Source organism: Anas platyrhynchos, chromosome 4, assembly GCF_047663525.1.
Source record: "Anas platyrhynchos isolate ZD024472 breed Pekin duck chromosome 4, IASCAAS_PekinDuck_T2T, whole genome shotgun sequence".
NCBI lineage: Eukaryota > Metazoa > Chordata > Aves > Anseriformes > Anatidae > Anas > Anas platyrhynchos.
The window spans coordinates 16,146,529-16,167,589 of record NC_092590.1 but is presented as its reverse complement, the minus strand read 5'-3'; the positions used below and the strand labels follow the sequence as shown (position 1 = coordinate 16,167,589).

Sequence of the window (21,061 nt, the reverse complement as noted above, 5' to 3'; positions counted from 1 at the left end):
ACTGCCATGTGGGTTTGTTCACTTGCACCCCGAACGCCAAAGGATCCCAGCTCCTAGCTCAACTCCAACGTGATGCAGCAAGCCTAGGCAGTCTGATGTCCTTGCTTGTAAACCAGCACACATATTTCCCCTCCAACCTCACAGAGAGTGGAGCATTACATGAGATTCTGCTCTCTTGATACTAAATCAACCCTTATTGCAGCCTCCAGCATTTCAGTAATAAAACTGAAACACTGTGAATTAAAAATTGGAGACAGGTCTTTGAGCAACAAACGCCACCGAGAGAAGAAGGAAAAAAAATCATTTAAATCAGCAGCACTGATGACTGCTAATTGTTCCTAGAAGAGCTTGGAGGAGCACAGCATCCCCTGAGAACAAGGACTGCGTGCAGTGCTGCAGTTCTTGGGGCAGGTGAAGAGCCCATGACCTGCTCGGCTCACTGAAGGCACTAAAATTTGGGAGAAGCTTTTGCAAACACAAACCCAAGGTATGATCTGTCCCGTATTACACTCCAGCTTTTCCCCAGCCCTCTTGGCTGAGTAGACAAGATTCAAAGTACATTTATACGGAATGCCTAACTTGCATGGTATCTGGATCAAGCCCTAAAAAACTCTGTATTAATACACCACTTATTTATGGCTTCATGTTCTGGAAATCTAAAAACATCAAACAATTTGGACCGAGCTCCTAAAGCCCACCTAAAGCTTTAGGATGAGCAGACTGCAACATCTGTGTGGGGCTGGCTGAAAACCTTTTGAGCATCCCCAGGCCTGGAGCAGATTCACAAAGGGACATAGATGGTCCTGCCAGGCACGGGGAGGGTAATTCAGGCAGCTGCCTGGCACCAAACAATTTCCTGGAAATCATGGAAATTCCAAGCGAGGGAAAGCATCTAAATTCCCTGACACACTTTTAATTTCTTCCCCTTCCAGAGCGCCTTTCCCAGATGAGTTGCTCGTTGAGCAGCAGGAAACCTCTTCCAGATTCAAATGAAACCGCATTACCAAACAACATAACCAATTCAAGAAATTGTGATCGCTAAAGGAACCGACTGAACAACAGCGAATGTGCCCTAGAGTAATAAACATCAGATGGCTCTGGGATTCACTTAACGTGACTGCAGAGTTGATAAAATGGATGTTAAAGATTTCTTCTAGGGAATCAGCAGTTTCATTTGCAGTAAAGAGCTTCTGCTTGCTATTAGTGCTGGGCCAAGGGTGCTCTTTTTAACAGGAGAACAGCAGGTTTGCCCCGATCCCGGGGGAGCAGGTTAGCAGCAGCTGAGGAAGCGGTAAGAGAATGAAGGTGGCCATCATTCATCCCCCCATTCTCAGCTCTTTTCTCATTTCAGCTTTAAGTAGCTCACTGTGCCCTGCCTTTAAGGATGAAAGAACCAGGGCCAGATAACCCTGAGAAGTAATTTTTTCCCCCTCTCCAACTCCCGTGGCTTAAGCTTAGCTGAAGTTATTAGGAAAAGAAACAGGAATGACATCCCATCTGTGGGAGTATTCGCTTCCAGAAAAGATGTGTTACAGATGCAAGCTTTCGGCCCTTTCAAATCCTAGCCGTGGCTCCCTTCCTGCGCTGCTGGAAAGGTGGCTGTGCCCCAGCACTGCACAGCTACCTTGGCTGTGAAGCTGTCTTCAGGTCCTGCACCTCCCCAAGCATCAGGGAGAAGATACAGCCTTCTGGCACAGCCTCATCCATCAAAACCCCGCACGCAGCCCAGAACAGCAGGCTCCCTCCATCCCCCGGGGTAGCTTCCTGACATCTTCACCGTATAAAAGCTTTATCAGGAAGCTTAATATTAGCAAAGTATTAGCTAGAACTAGCAGCGAGCCACATAGATTTCCATTTTCCCACTCAGGCAATAACGCAATAGGCGAAAGCAAACCTAGTAGGCAATTCTCTCCACTACTCAGTATGAGTATGGTATGGGGAAAGGGAAGCTGCCCATTCCTATTCCTCTTTCTCTCTCTCTCCACAGCACTAGCCCTACTTAATCGTGACACCAGTCCCTTTGGAGTACCCTACATGTCCCGAAGGACAGGGGGCAAGCTGTCCGCTCACATCCAGAGGTAGCCACAGATGAGAAAACAAGTCCTGGAGCTACATGGTACCACTGGTTGTTGGCTAAGGGATGCCTGTATCCTTAACAGTCAACTTGGACCCACTGCATTTTTTTTTTTAGTGCTGGTTACTTAGGATTATTAACTCCCCAAAGTTGTATAAAAATATCATTCTGATGTATTTAACTGAAAAATCAGTTGTTGTTGTTGTTTTTTTAATTACAGATCATGTTTACACCTCAACTCAATCCATACTAATTATATCACAGGCAGTTATGGCTTACATTGTATATTATCATATTTTTTTTCACTGGGACACTATAATGTTCCTAAAACCCAAATATCCACCAAGAATGAAACAGTCCTAGCCCCGCTAACATCCTGATCAACTAGAAGTTTCTGGGATTATGAGTAAAACTGGTTCAGAGAATAACTCCCTTTAGAAGAGTCCACTTTTAATAGCTATTGCATATTTATTTTGCATTTAGGCAGGACGAGGAGTAGTCAAGGACAGGACTAGGTAATGGTGCTTGCTATCCAGGGATTTCACACCAGGACCAGTGTGGATGAAAAAATGCAACGTTCGCCTGAATCACAAGAGAAAGAAACATCCAGGCACTTCCCCAGATATCCTATCATCTAACCAATCGATGTCCGAAGTACGTTGGAGCTCTTTCATCATATCATTGAAAACAGTTCATTGATAGGACAGCTTTAGCCCAGCTACCCTTAAGCAATTAATCCCATCAGCCTTGTTCCTCCAGTGCTTTTTCACTCTCCCGCAGGCAACCCATCCTCTACTCACTCATCACTCACTAGGACCCAAACCAAATCTGCCAGCAGTAATGAGTTTCTGATGTGCACATTTGCATAGTCTGAACTGAAGAGAGATTAGATGGCTCAAGAGACTGGTTGGGAGCTAAAGTTTCCAGATCAAGTCAGACCAGGCCAGGAACAAATAAACCTAGCCATACTACTTAGCAGCTGCTTGGCACCTGAAATGAAATGAATAGCTCGTGTTAGGTCAGTTTTTAGATGGCAGACGTCTGCACCACAACACCCTTTCATTTCCTAGGGCTAATAACTACACAAACACACCTAAACGCCTATAGATGCCAAGATCCAGCAAAACTTCTTCCCTCTCCTCCCAAAGCTCCTTATCCTGCTTGGTGACAAGATCTGTGTTGTACTTTTCAATACTGCTTTGAAAGGTAACTTTTCTTTAAGAAGTTCACTAACAAAAACAGCTTTATAATCCCAGTAAAATATAATGGGAATTAAATTATGGTACAATAATTCACACTTAGCTGCACAGAGGCCATTTGGCCTTCATCTTTGTGCCTGAATGTGCTGGGCGTGAATTACTACACTGTAATTCACATGCTGTCACATCTTATAGCTCAATTAACACTACAAAAATCAGAGTGCACAGAGCTGGTCACTAGAGATCAGGCACCAGCCTTGTCAGGAAATGGTTACAAACGCAACCAGCACCAGAGGTTACAGGCCTGCAGGACAATACAATTTCCCACTTCCTATTGCTACGAGAGCAAGAACTCTTCCTGTTGCTGGAGCCCACGAAGAAACGAGCACGTCCTGCTGCTCCATGCCACCAATATTCAGAAGGCTACAGGAAAGGATAATTTCCATACGTTAATTTGGGCCCTAGTCACTACTCTGCTTCTGTAGCTCCAATCCTACAGCTTCAGCTTTATGGCAACTACAGCTGTGCTGATGGCTATGGGCTGCACGGAAAGCATAAGCACCTAACTGCACATGGCAAGTGAAAATGGAAAAAGATCCTGTTTCCTTCCGTAATGTAGGAAGATGCTATGAGCACTGCCAAACACTGAAAAAAAAAAAATGAAGAAAAAAATTAAACAAAGACAACACACACACACACACCAACCATTATCAGGTTAAAATCTCCTTCTTTATTTAGTGTGAAATTTAGAAATGAATGAAGTGGGTGTGCACACAGACCTCTGCTCACACTTAATGGTTTAAGTGAGAATTAAGTGGTGCACGGAGTCTTTGCAAGGTTGAATTTCACCCTCTATCAGCTTATAGATTGGTCAGTCATCAGATGGAGAACTTAATACTCCTGATTTTAGTACACTCCTACTAATGAAAGCACTGTAGTATATACACAGAACAACCGCCCTCTTTTATCAGGGAAAGCCTTCCTTGATCACTTGTTCTGCTGCTGGAAAGGTGGCACTGCTGCAGGTAATACAAATTGCCAAGAATAGCAAATATTATAAATATTTCAAGGATGATTAATCTTTTAGAACAATGAAGTTAGGCAGAAGCCTGGAAGTCAGCTTGGCTATTTCACAACTAATAAAACATGTCTCTTGTATTTCATTTTGACTATATGAAGAGCATTGTACAAGTAGAAAAGAAACACAGTATGTATTTTAAGCAGTGACAGCATTTTCACCGTATTAAAATAGTAGTGAGGCAAATGTTCAGCTCACATTAAACGGCACTCTGTCACTGAGGACCAGCTTGCTAGCATCGTATATTCCCCCAAGAAAGATAATGCTGCTCGCCTTAACAGAATCATTGTCACCAGGCAACTGCCAGTGCTATTCAGTAATAAATATTTCCACTGTTCCCACAGAAACTGGCTCGGCATCTCGACCTGCTAATGCCTAGAGAGATCAGCTTAACCTTCCAGGACCACCTTCTCACAAAGGCACAGCCGTACCTCACCACCGTCATCTCCCAGAAATATCGGGAAGATGCTGCAGAAGCGTAGAGGGGCACGGCCGTAGACCAGATGAGGCTCTCTTTCTTGCTGCTGCAGTGATTTGAGAGGACTTCAAATTTCATTTTCTCCTCTGCAAACATATGAGTTCAGCCCCATCTTGAAAGCTTTGCTACACCTGCACCTTGCTCTATGATCAGATGACTCTTGTCTTGCCTATCCATGCTGTAACAGCAAAAACTAGTATTAGAGAACTACTGGTCTGTGAATGTCAAGCTTGGCTTTGGTTATATTATCACCTAAATTTCTTTTGCTTCAGCCTTGTTGAGCTTTGGACAAGTGTATGGTTCTGCCCCTTCCCCCACAATCAAGTTTTATATGGAGAAGACGACTTAAAAGCCTAAGTCATCAAAGGAATCACTAAGTAACCCCACGGATCATCTGGAGATAAAGTGCATAACCCACTAACAAATACAGTGCTAAAACATAAAAAATAATCCCAAGCACACTGAAGACCCCCGAGGAAAAAGGAAGAAAGCCCCACCACTGCCACTGGGTTTTGCTCAGGCAGGAACCTGGAGGCTAATGGTTCCCCCTCGCAATGCATTGGCAAGACGAGGGCTTAGCAGCAGAGGAAACGGGCAGATAGCTGTGCCTGATGATTTGATTGTATTTGCAATGATCCCCCAAAGAAAATGGGCAATTTGAGTTATTGCTTCAATCGGAGTAATCAGCAGTTGTTCTGTTTTGGATCAGACTACTAAAGCCTTACAGTGACCAAAAAAACCCTCATTCTTGGATCCTCAAATACTGCGTCTTTCAGGTGTCTGCTGTGAAACTATTTGCACAATACAATCCCTAAAAATAAACAAATGAACAATAAAACAATCTGATGGGATGATAAAGATCTTGGATACAACAGGCCTTCAGCATTCTTCCAAAACATAAGTTACGTGGTTGAAGACCCGCAAAATTTCATTTTATTCTATCTTTTCTGCCCTGCTCTCAGCAGCATGCCATCTTGAATCGTGTTATTTTTACTATCATTTTTGTCCACTAGCCTGGAAGTTTGAAAGCTCAGCTCTCAGCCACACACGAGCATGAAAGCAATGTGACAGAGCAAGCATAAAGCTCTTCGGGCTTGTGAGCTGAGCTGCTGCCTGTCACGTCCACCTCATTTTGGGTGAACTCTGACAGCACTCATTAGTCAGTAAAGAGAAATCTGCTCTGTTTGGGGTTAAGGGGAAGAAGGCTGAGGAAGATGAGAACAGCTGCTCATTCCAGAAAACGCCTGTGGGAAATCCACACGTTACAGGATCGGTTTGCTCAGGTGTGCATGGGGTGGATGCAAGCCAAGCAGCACTTTTCTGGGAGTCCAGGCTTTTGGGTGCTTTAGAAAAAGGCTTCGAACGAGCAGAGAGGAGGTGGGGGTGCAAAAGCAGAGTCCGTTGAAGAGTCTTTGCAAAGACTGACAGCATTTGCTTTGTTATTTGCTATTTTTGTTGTTGCTGGTGGTGGTGTTTTTTTATTATTATTATTTTTTATTTCTGGGCATTGTTGTTTTCTATCTCAGTTAATTCTCTAATTTTGTATATCTGGTTTAGTTTTACTCAACAGATGGATTTACAGACTTTGCTGGAGCTTAAAAGAAGGGAAGAGCTTCCTGGGGTCTTTTGCACTGCTCCACTGGCACACAACGCTATTTTCCATTGAAGAGCAACAGTAAAGAAAGCATGCACTACTCACATCTGCTATTATCTTAAGTATTTCACATGTTTTGAGCATTTCCTGAGCTATGATTCAGAGCAGTCTGGGCAAAAGCAGACATCACAGTGCCTCTGCATTTAGGATACAGTAGATTAACATAATCACCAAGAAACTGCAAGGATTCAAGACTTGTTCGCCTGTCATTACTGCTGCAGAACAACAGCAAGAAGACACTGTAGCAGGGCAGTATTCTGGGGGATTACTTTCCATCTTGCAGATCACTGAAGTCATCTAAGCTGTTGACTCAACACTTGTCATAACCCAAGACACAAAGTATACCCCCAGAAATGGGAGCTAAAAGAATAGTCAGCCCTGTCCCACGTCCTGCCTCTCTCACCAAAAAAAGAACAAAGGAAAAAATAATGATAATAATTTATGGGATCCATCTCTTATGTAACAATCACTGCAGATGAAGAGACTGCGTAAACTCAAACAGGGAATGAGATGTAGTGAGCCACGGCCTGCAGAAGCAGCTTGTATCAACTCAGCTAATCGCTGCAGGACAGGAGCCCTTACAGTCCATGACACAGGGACCTGAATGGTCAAATCCCCTTAAACAAAATACAAAAGCTTTCTATGTACATAATGAAAGGGGATTACTGGGACGGAAAAACTGAGCAGGGCTTAAACAGATCATTTTTATATGCGAGGTGAAGTTGAAGGAACAACTTCTGCATTGACACCATCTTGCCACCTGCTTCATGCGGCTTTCTGTCCATGCTTGCAGGGGGAAGGGCAGTGAGGGAGGGTACCCGAAAGCCATCAGATACTCAGTGTCCAATTTCAAAACCCTGGAAGCCCTATTAGACCATTTATTGCAACCTCCAGTACAACTCCAATGCACATGCCCTTTGTTCTCCATGGGACACTGAATGGGTTTGACTGCCCAGTGCTAGCTGATACCAAACATACTCTTATCATGACACACAGCTATATTGTATTTTTCCCTTTGTTTAGGATCAAGAACATACCACTCCTAAAAGCCAGACCCATGCTCAGTATCTGCTTCCCTCACGAAAAGCAACAGAACAAAGTTTCGAGATGCTAACCGCATCTTGGTCAATATTAGAGAACAAAACAGGGAGAGCTAAATGTGACTCCAAGCCCTTGTGCTCAGACCAAAGGTCTTCACTATCCAATACTCAAAAGCATCTAGGAGCCTCTACTGCACTCTTATTAGCGATTTGCAGGGATGAGAAAACATGTAAGGGTCAGATTTACCACTATTGACTGCTACCAAAAAAAAAAAAAACACAATAAAAACAACACACTGAAAAAAAAAACACCCCAAAACAGACAAAAAAAAAAAAAAAAAAAAAACACAGCAGCCACCCCATACACCAACATTGCAGAAAAGCATGAAGATTATAACCGTAACAACATTTCCAGGCGCCTGGTTTCTGCATCCCTGGTATTTGCTCATCTGTAGCACAATATGACTCTTAAGATAGTTCTGACATTTTCATTTCTTGCAACTATCATGCAGAATTTTCCAGCCACAGGGGCACTTTGATTTAAAAACAGAACCACCAGAGGCATGTTTAAATTGTTAATTGCTTTAACTGTTAATATTGTTTAATTATAAAGATTTACAAAACATTTACCATTTAACTTTCCTGGAAAAGAATGGAGAGCACCTTTCCTAATAGCTCTTTCCATTCTACCCCAGTTGGTTTGCTCAGTTTAATTATTCATTCTAATTTTCAAGTCAGTGAGGAGTTTTGCTTAAAGAATGATAGTACAGATAACCTTTGTGCACAAAGGTGTTATAAGTGATATGAGCAGACAGGTTGTGCTCTAGAAATAGATATGTTCAGCCAATTACACAGAATTCATCTTTTTTTAGCCTTCTTTGCTGTAAAACTTCACTTTCGAGTCTAAGCACCCACAATAGATGCTGAGCACAAAGGCCTTTTATTTTGCATTTTCAATGCAGAGGCACACAGGCTAAATACAAGGAGTCATCTTGTTTACAGACATGCTCCCACTGAACTGAAATTAAAATGGGATACTCAGTGGAGCTCATCTTCCATTTGGGCATCAAGTAACTAGCCAAATTTTCCAAAGCTCTACTCTGATGATTTAGGAACCTAAATCGATTACTGAGATCGATTCCTAAGAACAGGAGCTCCTGAAGCCTTCAGCATTTAAGAAATCTGGAAATTTACTCGTGTGGCCTACATTTGGGTTTCTCACATTAAAAACAAAAGCAAACAAACAAAACAAAAACAACCCAAGGCCTTGAAGTCTTATCCCAAGTAATTAATCGTGTCATATTTCATTTAACTTTTTCCTGGCTAATAAAATAAACATTTTTCTTCCACTTAAAAAAAATAATATATATATATATATATATATATATATATATATATATATATATATATAAAATGGGCACTGTAGGCAGACTTTGGAGTGAGAGCTAACATAGCAGTTAATATAAAATAGCAGTGGTGCCTTATGATTTTAGCTGAGCTCTCAGAGGCTGCCTAGTTGCATCAGCACAGTGCTACAGCTACTGACTGTGTTTCCATGTGGGTTACAAGGTATACCAGGCTAAAGGCAACTATACTGGTTTTGGTTCTCATGGTCTGAGGTGACAGTGATTAAGATCCCACCCTCGCTGGAGCTGTGGCTAAAGAGTTGGACATGACCCCCTGTTGAACAGTATTCACAAAAGGGAAAATCATTTCCATGTAGAGGCCAGGAGAGACAATCCCAGTGACACACATCCAACAGAGTAGGCTTGGGCATGAGGAAGGAAGTCTGCCTTATTGTAGCAGCTAAACGCAAGGACAGAAATCTTTCTGTGACCAGAATTCTTTGTTTCAAGACTTAATTAGTCATAACGTAGCCTGAGAATTCAAAGACCTTGGGGTGGAAGTGGGAAGAGAAAACAACATCCTGGAAAAAACAGATTAGGCAGAAAAAATAGACATAATCTTTGCTATTTTCCATTCTCTCTTCCCATCCCGCAGGCAAATTTCCCCGTCTCTCACTCACCATGGGCTAACGGTGTTAAGAGCATTGTGAAGAACAGCAGCTGTGATGACCACATGACTGTGAAGGAGGGCTTGAAAGTATCCCAGCAAACAAGGGTTCAAACAAAACAAGGTGAGCGTCCTCCTGCACTTGCTTCCAGCACTTCGACGGTTGGCCTTCAACTCACATCCGAGAAAGGGGAAAAAGCCAATCAAAAATGATAATAAAAAAAAAGTAATAAAAAAAATCCCACAGACAGAATCCAGAATCTGAGACCTAGAAATGAGAAAGGAAAAAAAAATGTAGTTAGTAAAACACTAAGATAGGTGTTTTCAATCAAGTCTTGCTGCATTTCTCTGCTGCCAACAGCTGTAAAGGCAAACACATCTTCCCCCCAGCCCTTCAGATGTTCTTTATGTACAACAGGAATTAAAACTTGTCTCCAAGAGAGACAGTTTGTGCATCACTAATACTCCACTTCGCCTCTTAGAGCAGGGCTTAAGGCAGCAGTTTTGAACATAATGGCCATGGGCCCAGGGAGTCCACAGGCTTGAAAGGTGACTGAAAAAAACAAGTCCATTCAGATTGCACTGGAACCTACATACATGGGACTTCTAAAACAACCTGCAGCTCTCTGGGAAACGCTTGTGTATTTACAAATCAAAAAATGAGAGAAATTTCATTGCTGAAAAGGGTTTATTTGGTGCCGAGGCTCTGGGCCTATTTCTCTGCAAGAGATTAATTTCCACCCCAGCTGCTTCCTTTCCACCCAAAACCCTCAGGTATGGGGCCCAGCAGTAAAGTCAAGCTCCTGAAAGGCAAACCAACAAACTGCAGGTGCCAGGGTTCACTTCACTGGTTGGTCTAGGCCATAACCGTGAGCACACATGGCAGGCACAACGTGCTTAAAATCGAGTTGCTTAGGTTGGAAAAGATGGATTAGTCGCAGCAGAGGGGATAGGATGCCTGCACAATACTCCTGCTTCTCTTTCATCTTTAATCTCTAATTTTAACCCAGGTTGATGCACTGGCCAGGAGTTATCCATGCACGTTGGCCGTGTGTCCTGAATGCCAGTACTGCCATGGCAGTGCCATGGATGGCCTCACATTTGCACTGCTCACAGCATGGGAGGCCTCTCAACAACTTCCTCCTCACAGCACCAGGGTTCCCTCTTCAGCGTTCGGTTTTAACCTTGCTGAACTTTCCACAGCTGACAGCCCTGAAGACTTGGGCAGAAACTGAACCCAGTTCTTCCCCAGGAAGCTGGGCACCATATTACTCCTTCCTGCTAAAACCTTCCACTCCTTCTGTTGAGGCCCTCACCAAGATGCCAGTCAGTGGGGTCAGCAACATGGTTTGGGAACATGACTGCTGATAACATGACTAAAAGCTTCTTTATCCCCTCTCCTTTGAGGTCTCCTATATGGCTCTTAATCACCAAATCCAGACCGGGCTTTGAAGCCAAGTAGAGCCTGGAAGTCCCACTCACCCTGCAGCTACCATCTCCGGTTACTGCCGGTACCTCAGTCTCTCACATCTAGTCGAGCTCACAGAATCACAGAATTCATTCACAGGATGGCTGAGGTGGGAAGGGACCTCTGGAGATCATCTGGTCCAACCTCCCTGCCAAACAGGGTCACCCAGAGCACATTGCGCAGGATGGATTCCAGGTGGGTTTTGGATATCTCCAGAGAAGGAGACTCCACAACCTCTCTGTGCAGCCTGTCCCAGTGCTGTGTCACCCTCACAGTGAAGTTCTTGTCCATCCCACACTCTTACAGGAAGGCATGGGGAAATTGGAATCTACGCTTGAATAGAAACATTCACTCATTTAATTGCAGAAAGGATTCCAGCTTCCCATCATTTTAATCTCTCAAGAAGGGGCTAGATGGCCACAGTGACTCAAACTTGGCAGGAATAAAACAACAACTGCACAGAGTTAAGCCATGGCATCAGTTTGAGACCTAGCTCCCTGCTGACTTTGAAATGATGATAAAATATGAGGAATTGTAAAGTACTTTGCATATCTGTTTTGAACTCCCTAGACTCTGCAGCCTTCACAGCACTGGTCTAATTAAAAATCTCTCAAAAAAAAATCTCTGATCAACAGAAGTTATTCTTCTCCAAGCAAAGAAGCTGTTTTTGCCAATTTTTGTTCTTACCCAAAACCCAGTTTGAGCCAAAAAGCTCTATGAAAAACTATGCTGCATGCCATTGTGATGTGGATATATTCCTGTAACTCCAGCATGACAAAGTGGCCTTTGTTCTGCCTCCTATCTTTGCTGATCAACCAAGTCAAACCCCACATTGTTCAGCACCAAAGTCTATAAGGAAGCTGCATTTTTTCTGATAAGTACATCTGCTTGCTCTGCCAAAATTTTGTTCTCCCGCTTTTCTCTCCTCACCAGTCTCCCCCTGCAATTTGTTCATTTAAATGTAGCATTTAATTTCTGAGGCTTTTTCTGACTGTGGTGACTCAAAAGCCCAAGGTCAATGTGCAGGCAAGTGGCTTCTTTACAGACAAGCAAGAAATGGGAACTTGCTCAAGCTAGGACACTAGCCATTGACCATATTTAAAGCCTATTTTACAAAGGAAGACAAGACCTATGAATATTTTAAATTATATTTTTGAAACAGAGAACAAGTTTTCCATTTATATTATAGAAAAGCTAGCAGTGTACATCAAAACACCCCACGGGCCATTGTTCACGTGTGCTTTTTCTATAGCATCATCATTATAAAGAGTTTTAAAAGTGAGAAGCTTTTTGTGCTACTAAATTGGAGAAGCTATACGCAGAGATAGGGGGAAGCTGTCTGAGCTCAGGTACACTGCCCTGAAGGAAAAAACTCAGTCAGGGAGTGAAAGAGTGGGGGTTTGTTTTCTAATTTTTATTTGTGTAAGCTGATTCAAGTTCTGGATAATCTGAACCTGTTAGAAGGAGATAACATTATGGTGCAATAAAAGCTTTTTGGGTATAAACTTGAGAAGCCACAAATGATTTATGATACCTATCCCAGAGAAGGGATAATTGCCAATAAATATTTACATGGTAGTCTTAAAAATAATTTTTTTCTGCCTGTGTTTTCCTACACGATTGAATTCAATAACTCTTCTGGGGTCTCATGGGCTGTGACTCAGAAAGCAAAAGGATTCACCTGCTTTTCACAGAGTCCAAACATTAAATTGGGGACCTGATGCCCTGCAACCTGACAAAAGTGCAAATAAACATTTCATCCTACCAGAAGGGACATTATCCAGTCACAGAGCTCCTGTGCAAAACAGAAGTGATAGGACTAGCTCATTAGGCACCCTTTACTATGGTAAAACGTAAAAGTATGGTCCCCATACCCCTATCTACATATTCTTTCCTAACAGAGTAAAAGGAGCCAGAGACACAGCCTGTCTGGCTGTTTCCACTGGTGGACGTGGCCTTGCCCTTAAGCCTGCTCCTACAAAGGCTTGTTCAAACCGTTAAGATTTGTGCATGAGCTTAAGCCTACCAAATCCACACCATGCACAGAGAACTGTTGAAGATGCTTAACAACTTCAGCACTGCTATATGAACCAAACACATTTTAGTGCTACAAAATTCTGGGTTTTTGTTTGTTTGTTTGTTTTATGGTCAAATAATCGTACTGTGTTCATGAACGTGAAATATGCAGGAGAACAATTAGACAGAAAACAAGTAGAGCAAACCTTTTTTAAATGGTCACACAACCTCTCTCAAAAAGCATTTATGAGACGCAAAAAGAGGTCTACAAAACAACATTCACTTCATCTTTGGATTATCTCCACGTAATGTACAGCCAAAGGGAGAAACTAGAGCACGCACCCATGAACTTTAGAGTTCTGTTACATTTACTGATGCAAGAAGGGGATACACTATCACAGTGAAAGAGTTAAGGGTTACACTTGACCTAAGGGGTTTGGATTTGAACCACGAAGATGACACAGCCCGCATTAATTTACAAGAATGTTCTTCTGGTCAATGACCTTTCTGCCTATAGGGCTGCCCCTGACAGCATCATGGGCTGATCTGCTGCCAAGCATCACCCAAACCTGATTTGCATGCTGACAGTTCCCAAAATCCAACCCAAAGTGGTACTGACAGGATAGGAGAAAGCCAAAGGAAACCACAGCTTTGTGAGGTAGAGACATGCAATAAAGTATTTGTCAAGGCATTCATTCATAAAGGAACATTATGGATTCACTAACTCAACATCTACCCAAGTCTCCCATTTGGTAGCTGATGGGAAGCAGCACACTGGGGCATTTTCTGAGCTCACCTCCTGACAGCGTCCAGACAGGGTGAAAAAGAGAAGGAAACCAGTCTATCTAGTGAGCGAACAAAGTCTGAATTCAAAGCAGAATTTAGAGCAGCACGAGCCAAACCTGTCACAAATCCCCCTAATTACTGCCTTTGCCTAAACATGAGCATTTGCACCTGCACAAAGCCGGACACTCCTTTTCTTGCCTGGCAAAATCTTCCTGCCTTCCTCAGGCACCCAGCACATTCTGGACGGTCATGGTGTGGCCACAGGAGGGTTTTCGCAGTGTTTTCAATGACATTGATTTGCAAAAGCCAGGCAGAAATGCATTGCTTTTCTTGCCCAGTTTTACTTCAAAACATTTTTCTCCCCTCCCCTGAAAATGAGTTTAGCAAAACTAACTCAAAATTACAAATCACTGATGCAAGGATTGCTTTATATTCCTTAATAGAAAAGATTCCTACACGTATCTCCTTCTTTGGCAGAAGTTGCTTACTAAGTAAAAAAAATAAGTACGTTTCAACCAAATACTGATTAAATCTGCTATTTACAGGAACAAAAGTTTGGAAGTAATAAACTGTTTGAAGCTGATGGGCCAAATTGGAGCCATGGATGAAATTCTCAGCATCTCAGCATTTGCTACTTGCAGAGCAATGTATACCAGAAACTATTTTCAGAATTTGACTACAGAAAGAAAGAAGGGAAATAACCACAGCAAGAGAAAAGAAAAAAAAAAAAATACAATCTCTTCAAAAGTAAATAAATTCACTGGAATTTAAAGATAAAGAAGTCTCTTTCAAGTAAAAGAATGTCCTGCATTGCTGCTCCCATTACCAAGAGCTAAACTAAAGAATTATTGCTCTAGTACATTTGGTTACAAGTTGTCTGCAAAACACTTTTTGATTTTTTGCACCACTACAAAAAAAAAAAAAAAAAGAAAGAAAAAAAAAAAAGAGTTTTGCCCTTCCCACCTTTATCCGATTTTCAATCCTTTCCCCAGACACGATATAGCTCTATGGTCACCTTCAGGGGCAGCAAACTCCAAGCACCTCCACTGCTGTCCACCTACCAAAGTTGCCACCAGAGGGACGGGGTTATTTATGGATTTTTTCAATGACCATTTTTCATAAGTCAGGAACACCTTACTGATACATCAACTCTGAATTGCCTGGCAACTTTTCTGTGTCTGCATTTAGCCCAGGAGAAGATTCATCCTATGTGGCAAATGCTGATGAAGTTAGAGATCCCACAAAGTTCAGGAAAACAAGTTCTGGTTACTCAGAATTAACAGCGGCAGCCCTTTTGGCGCTTCATTTCAGGTTTACGTTTGTTCAATGGATGCACTGAGAGAATCGGGGCAGTCAGCCCAGAAGCCCTTCTTAGGGTGAGTGTGCTCCCCAGCTTCTACTTCAACCTGCTTTGTGCCTACACATCCTTTCTGTACCACAGCCTCTGTTCCCATTCTTCCTCACGTCTCTGCTGGGCCGGCAAACGACGAAGGAAGCTACGCAACCCTCTCATCCCAAATGCACAGAGATATTTCCAAGTCCTCATTCCCAAGCAAGGGTTAAGACAAGAGCACCTGCACCTCTGTCCCCAATGGCACACACCTTCATTAATATTATCCCTATTGTTTGAAAACCTAGGTGTATTCTGCCCTTTACTCCTCCTTTATATCTCACACTGTAGTGTAGCACTTTAAGAAGTAATTTAAAAAACCTTAAAAGCAGGCAACAATGGCTGATAAGTTCACATTCACTCTACGTCCTCAAATATCATTGCAGCACTACTTACACTCCCCCAAGAGGAGCTGCAGAGGCAGCAAGGCACCGCTGTCAGCTCAAAGTGAGCCTCATCAACCACCTGTTTAGGCTGTAATTCAAAGTGACAAAGAACTCTTTAGATATACTACAGGATTCACGGCAAAATAACTCTCAAGTGTTAAGTGAGTTAATTCATTTCAGATTAATCAAGCCTTTGATAGGCGCACACCCGAATACAGACCAGCTGAATCTAATAGTTTTTTTTTTCTTCCTTTCAGTATAGGTGAAATGGGAGGTTTTTGTGCTCTCCCCAAGGTCAAAGGGGGAATTTAAGCTATCAGCTGCTTGTTGGTTTTCCCATTCAACCCAGGATCAAAGCAATTTCAGAGGAAAATGGTAACCAAACTAAAAGTGAAACCACTCACATGTCTTGTGCCTACACATTGGAAGATAGGGGGGAAGGAACAGAGAGAAAAGTCTTGGAAACGCTTTCCAGAAGCTTTTAAAAATTGTACTGAATTGTGTCCACCACAATAGCACCACTACTGAATGCACTCGCTTTAAGTGCCTGCCGGTTATCCTCTGCAACATGCTTCATTACAGGCTTAAAAGAGGAACCTACAGCATTCACCACGTCCCTAAATGTACGCAAATATACGGTAACGCTTACAACATTTCAAAAGGTGGAGTGTATCGTTTGAGCACGTGGTTAAACACGCAAATATTTGTACTCCTTTACTGCTCCTAGACCAGCAGGTGTTCCCAAAACCGATGACAAAAAGCTTTGTAGCTCTCAGTGGTTAAGCACTGCCTGCTAAAGCAGCTCATGGATTGCAAGAAGCAAGTCATCCCCTCCACTGCTCCAGCATCAAGGAGAAAGCCCCCCATATACCTTGCAAATAGCTACGTAATCCTAAAACTCATGACCACCTGAAACAATGCCATCTCATTATCACATACAAATCACCTACAAAATAACATACTGTTGTTACAAATATGATCTATGAACTTTATTTTTTGGATGGAGGAGGGGGAATTCAGATCCTTCTAAAAATTTATCATACCTACATAATATGCCGTCTCTCTCAAATGTATTAGGTTGTCGTACATCTCCTTTACCAGGCAAATAATACCCAGGCAAACACTCCCTAGGAGCATTGCCAACAGTCATGATTTCATTGCATGACTCTCAGTATGTGGCAATTCCTCGGAATAATGAAAATTTCAGCTTCGTTTTCAAGTTAGTTTCTCCTTACAGAGAAAAGCTGAAAAATAGGGCCCAAACGCAGTTTAGTGGCTCAGCAAATCAGTGGTAAATAAACACAACTCAACATATTTGTTTGATTTAAAATTCATATGACTTTTAATCAATCTTGTAATTTTTTTCTGTGAATGATTCATGATGTTGAAAGCCTGGGTTTGACAATGCTCTCATAATGCTTATTTGCATGTCACAGAGCTTTGGGCAATTCTTCCGTGACAAATAAAACATGTGGTGCACGCGTTGCAAATGGAGACAAGCTTACCTCCAGGGTCCGCATAAATTTAACTTCCCTTTGCTACCACAATCACTGCTTGTATTTTGAGGCATCACCTCTCCCATACCTCCGGGCACTGCTGAATATATTCACGTGTCTTATCAATGCTGTAATTGTGATGGCACCTGTTCTGCATAGGGTCTTGCTTTAAACCAAGGAAGTGACAGCCTCCAAGAAGCAAATTAGCCAAAAGAAATTACAGAGGACTCCATGAGAGTTTAAATAGCACATCTTTAAGTGAAGTGCAGTACTGGGGCCAGAGGACACATACTCCTCAGTGTCTCTGGATGTAACCTTTACAAATAATTTTCAGCATCTCCACTCTCTCTCACTTCCCTTTCATCCCACCTCTAATTTTCTTCCTGTAGGATGGTGCACATGCTCTCAGAGCTGTTAGCTCCCAAAAAAGTGGAAAACACTAAAGATGGCTTCTTGAAGTGACCCATCTTTTCCATGGAAAAGGGGGAAAGAGACAGACTGCCTCATGTCCACCTCTTAGTGGACTCCTTCACAACCCAGTTGCTCTTTGCTGGGATATGAAGGTTACACAGCAAAGTTAAAGACACCAACAGCTACAGAGAGATGAGCAATGCTGAGCTGAAGCAGGCAGCCCAGCCTCTCTGACAGCTCGTTTCATGGGGCCCCCAGCAGCAAGGACCTGACAGACAGCAGCGCGTGAACCGAAATACCAAATGCGGTCAAAACCACATTTGTCATAGGAAGCAGCGCTTTTGACATTGCTGTATTTCCTCAGCCCTTGACTGACTCCAGCTCCCATCGCTACGAGCGTATATAACTAACTATATGGGGTAATAAAAAGGAAAAAAGTACTACTTGCCTGAGCGATTGCAGTGAAAATAGCGCCAAAGCTGCGATCTCTCTCCTGTATGTAAAATGTGTCTCCGGTGCCTTTTTATTCTGCTCTTGCTTACTATTCCTTTCTCAAATGGATGGTAACAGATATTTCTTGTTTTGCACTAAGAAAATGTAATTTCCTTCACTTTTGTGCTGATTAGGAAATTAACAGGCAGTATAACCAAGGTTAATTGCTTTTCCCATTTAAAATACACTGCTGTTGAAAGAATTACAGCAACAACGAGAGAGCACCTATACACGTGTGCACACAACTGTGTGCACGTGCACCCTATCAAATAAAAAGAATCCCTGGCAAATGAAATTAATGGGAAAAGCCAAATGAATAACACTTTTTTTTTTTTTTTTTTAGAAGAAAGTTATCTAGGAAAAAGTTAAGTTTAATTGTCTTTCAGATCTGTTATGATGTAATAAATGTCTATTAATGTTAAGCTGCAAATTGGGTTTTAATGATCATTGCTATTTTTGGCTGGTGGGTGACATGTAGTTTAAATATAAAACAGATTTATGGTTTACACCGGGATGACTTTCTCGGACGACTCTCCTTGACTTAACCTCTTCACACCCCACAAGACATTTAATATAATTTTATTTCTAATAGACTCCAAGCCAATAGGATCATATTTGCTACTACCGATGTTTTCAATGAGAAATAAAATCAATGAGGTTTATGCTGAAGATAAGTGTAAGTGATTACTTAAGTATAAGTGGCTTGGAAAATATTAGGAGGGTTATATTATTCAACCAAATGATGCAAATTAAGAAACAGTCTGGGTAGAAGTAAAATGTATGAAAAACTCCTGACCTTGCCACGTAGAAGAAGCCGTAGAGATATACATATACACATCTATATATTATATAGATTTTTTTTTTTTACGTGGGCACTCTCAAAAACTGGTACTAGTAAGGAAGGAACTTGGATTCATTTTTCAAAACAGGTGGTTAATGTTAAGCATTCATACCTCATGGTAGGGTAAAAAATAAATAAATCTCTTCTTAGACCCAAAGACAATAGAGCAGCCCGGTTGCTAGGAGAAAAACAAACAGCACTCGATGTAGTCTAAGAAGAACAGGCAAGCCAGGCAAAGCCAGTCCACAGCCTGAGTGGGAACGCAAGACAGCGACACAGAAGTGCCCTGTGTCAGAAATAGTAAGGGAGAGAGATGCATGCAGAAGAGTAAATGTGGTGTCTAAATTTCTGGGTGTGGTATTTTCCAGTGAGCTAGACACAGAGGCATAATAGAAAACCTAATAGAGCACGTATCAGAACAAAAAGATTTGCAGTTCCCTGTAACAAAAGTCTGTGTAGTAATAACAAAGAGGCTGTTTTGTCCCACATTTTACCATGTTAATGACTTATGTTACATATTAATCAACAGCCCAGTCTCTTTGATCTTTGGAGAAGAAAAAGATTTAATTATCGTACTCATTTTCTGCACTGTTACTTTTTTATTATTATTTATATTTTGGTAACAGAGGTCACCATCTAACCCAAAGTCTAGTTTAGAAAGGTCCCCGGCATTTTCACAGCAAAACACATCTTTTGTCCCCCTTCCCTTTTCCTCCCTGGTATTATCCAATCAACAAAAAATGGGAGAAAAAAAAACCCACACCATCTCTTTAGCAGAAAATCGAGTTGTAGAGATAACAGCTGTGATTTCCATGCGTGCCATTCTACAACTCGGAAAACGAAGCTTCAGCCAGTAAGTGGACTATTTCCAGCTAACTTTGATAACAAGCGGTAAATATTCAGCACTTCTTTAATCCCTGAAGGAACAGCCCTTCCCAGTGAAAGCAACCATACCCAAAACAATCTCTGATTAAAATATTTATTTTTTTCCAGTAATAGGCAGTTGCCTTGGCGTTTTCCGTCTCCAAAGGTGCGTGCTGATCCTTTGGGATCTCTCCAGACTATTACTTCAACACTAATGTTCAGAGGCCTGCTCCAAGACTGAAGTTCAATTAGTAAACTGGATACTAAAGCTCTCATTGGACCTTCCAGAAATTAAACAACAACCCTCAGCATCCCTCTTATTGCCTTCCAGAAGATGAAGGCCAAGTTTACTGCCAATAACACATACAGCGCTGCTGCTAAACCCACCCGATGACAAAGCAAGGGCTCACCTGTGTGTGAATGCACCCCAGTGACACCCCGAGCCCCTTCCTCAACCTCCATCTGACCGACTGCATCTCCTTTGGCTCCTTTGCAATAAGGAACATCGTACAACTAGACATTGTGGTGATTTACAGCCACAAAGGGCCACTGCACTACAGCCAAAAGCCAAGGCTTCTCTTGGTACTACAAAGGAAGCATTTTATACCAGAAACTCTCGATGGATAAAATATTTATACGCTATGGATCGCATACACTTCTCTTTTCCCTTTTGAAGTAAAACAAAGGCCAGATACTTCCAGCTGAAATTACAAGAGGGATCTTAACTAAACAGACCTTTTAAAGACGGTTGGAACGTCACCAGGAACTTCCAGTTGAAGGCTCTGTGCTTGCATCGTGCCTTGGAGTTATCAAGAGCCATGTGGTGGCCAGTTCTGCTAAACGAATGGCCCTCTACTTCTTGCAAAAGGCATTTTTAAAGGCAATATACGTCCTTGCAAAAGAGAAGAGACTAACTCTAGTTAAGCATGTATTCTTTTTAAAGAGAACTATAAAATGTCTAAACAATAAAACGTTTGGGTGGGTGAAAGGCTAAAATTAATTAATTCCTTGAGTGCTTTCCTGCTGAAATTAACTGCTAGGACAATCAGGACAAACGTGCTTTTTCAGAGAAGTGTCTTGGGCAGCAGCATGAGGAATGTGAGACATTCACCCTATTTTCATGCCTCATAGCTGAGGATCAGTAACAACTGACCAAAACAGAGAATACACCTGTTGGGAAATTGGTCAAACTATAATCTGCCTGTCTTGATAAGCCACAAATTAAACACTTTTCTTAATAGCCTTTTATAGAGTATCTGTCTCTAAAATATTCAAGGGAAAACTGAATGTGATTCCTACCACAGAAGGTTGGATTGGGTATAGTATATTTTATTCTACAATACTCATATTTATAGCACTATGTTCATCTGTTACA

The 21,061-nt window shown here is 42.0% G+C and overlaps 1 protein-coding gene across 23 annotated transcripts in view; it reads right to left on the bottom strand.

The window, feature by feature from the left end:
• ADGRL3 (adhesion G protein-coupled receptor L3) overlaps positions 1-21,061 on the bottom strand; it is a 524,429-nt gene that overhangs the window by 311,770 nt on the left and 191,598 nt on the right. For all 23 annotated transcript variants that reach the window (XM_038178121.2, XM_072037083.1, XM_072037080.1 and 20 more), the window contains one exon: positions 9,550-9,804. In XM_038178121.2, the coding sequence (XP_038034049.1) occupies positions 9,550-9,604 (55 nt within the window). In that variant the 5' untranslated portion in view covers positions 9,605-9,804. The remainder of the gene's footprint in view (positions 1-9,549; positions 9,805-21,061) is intronic.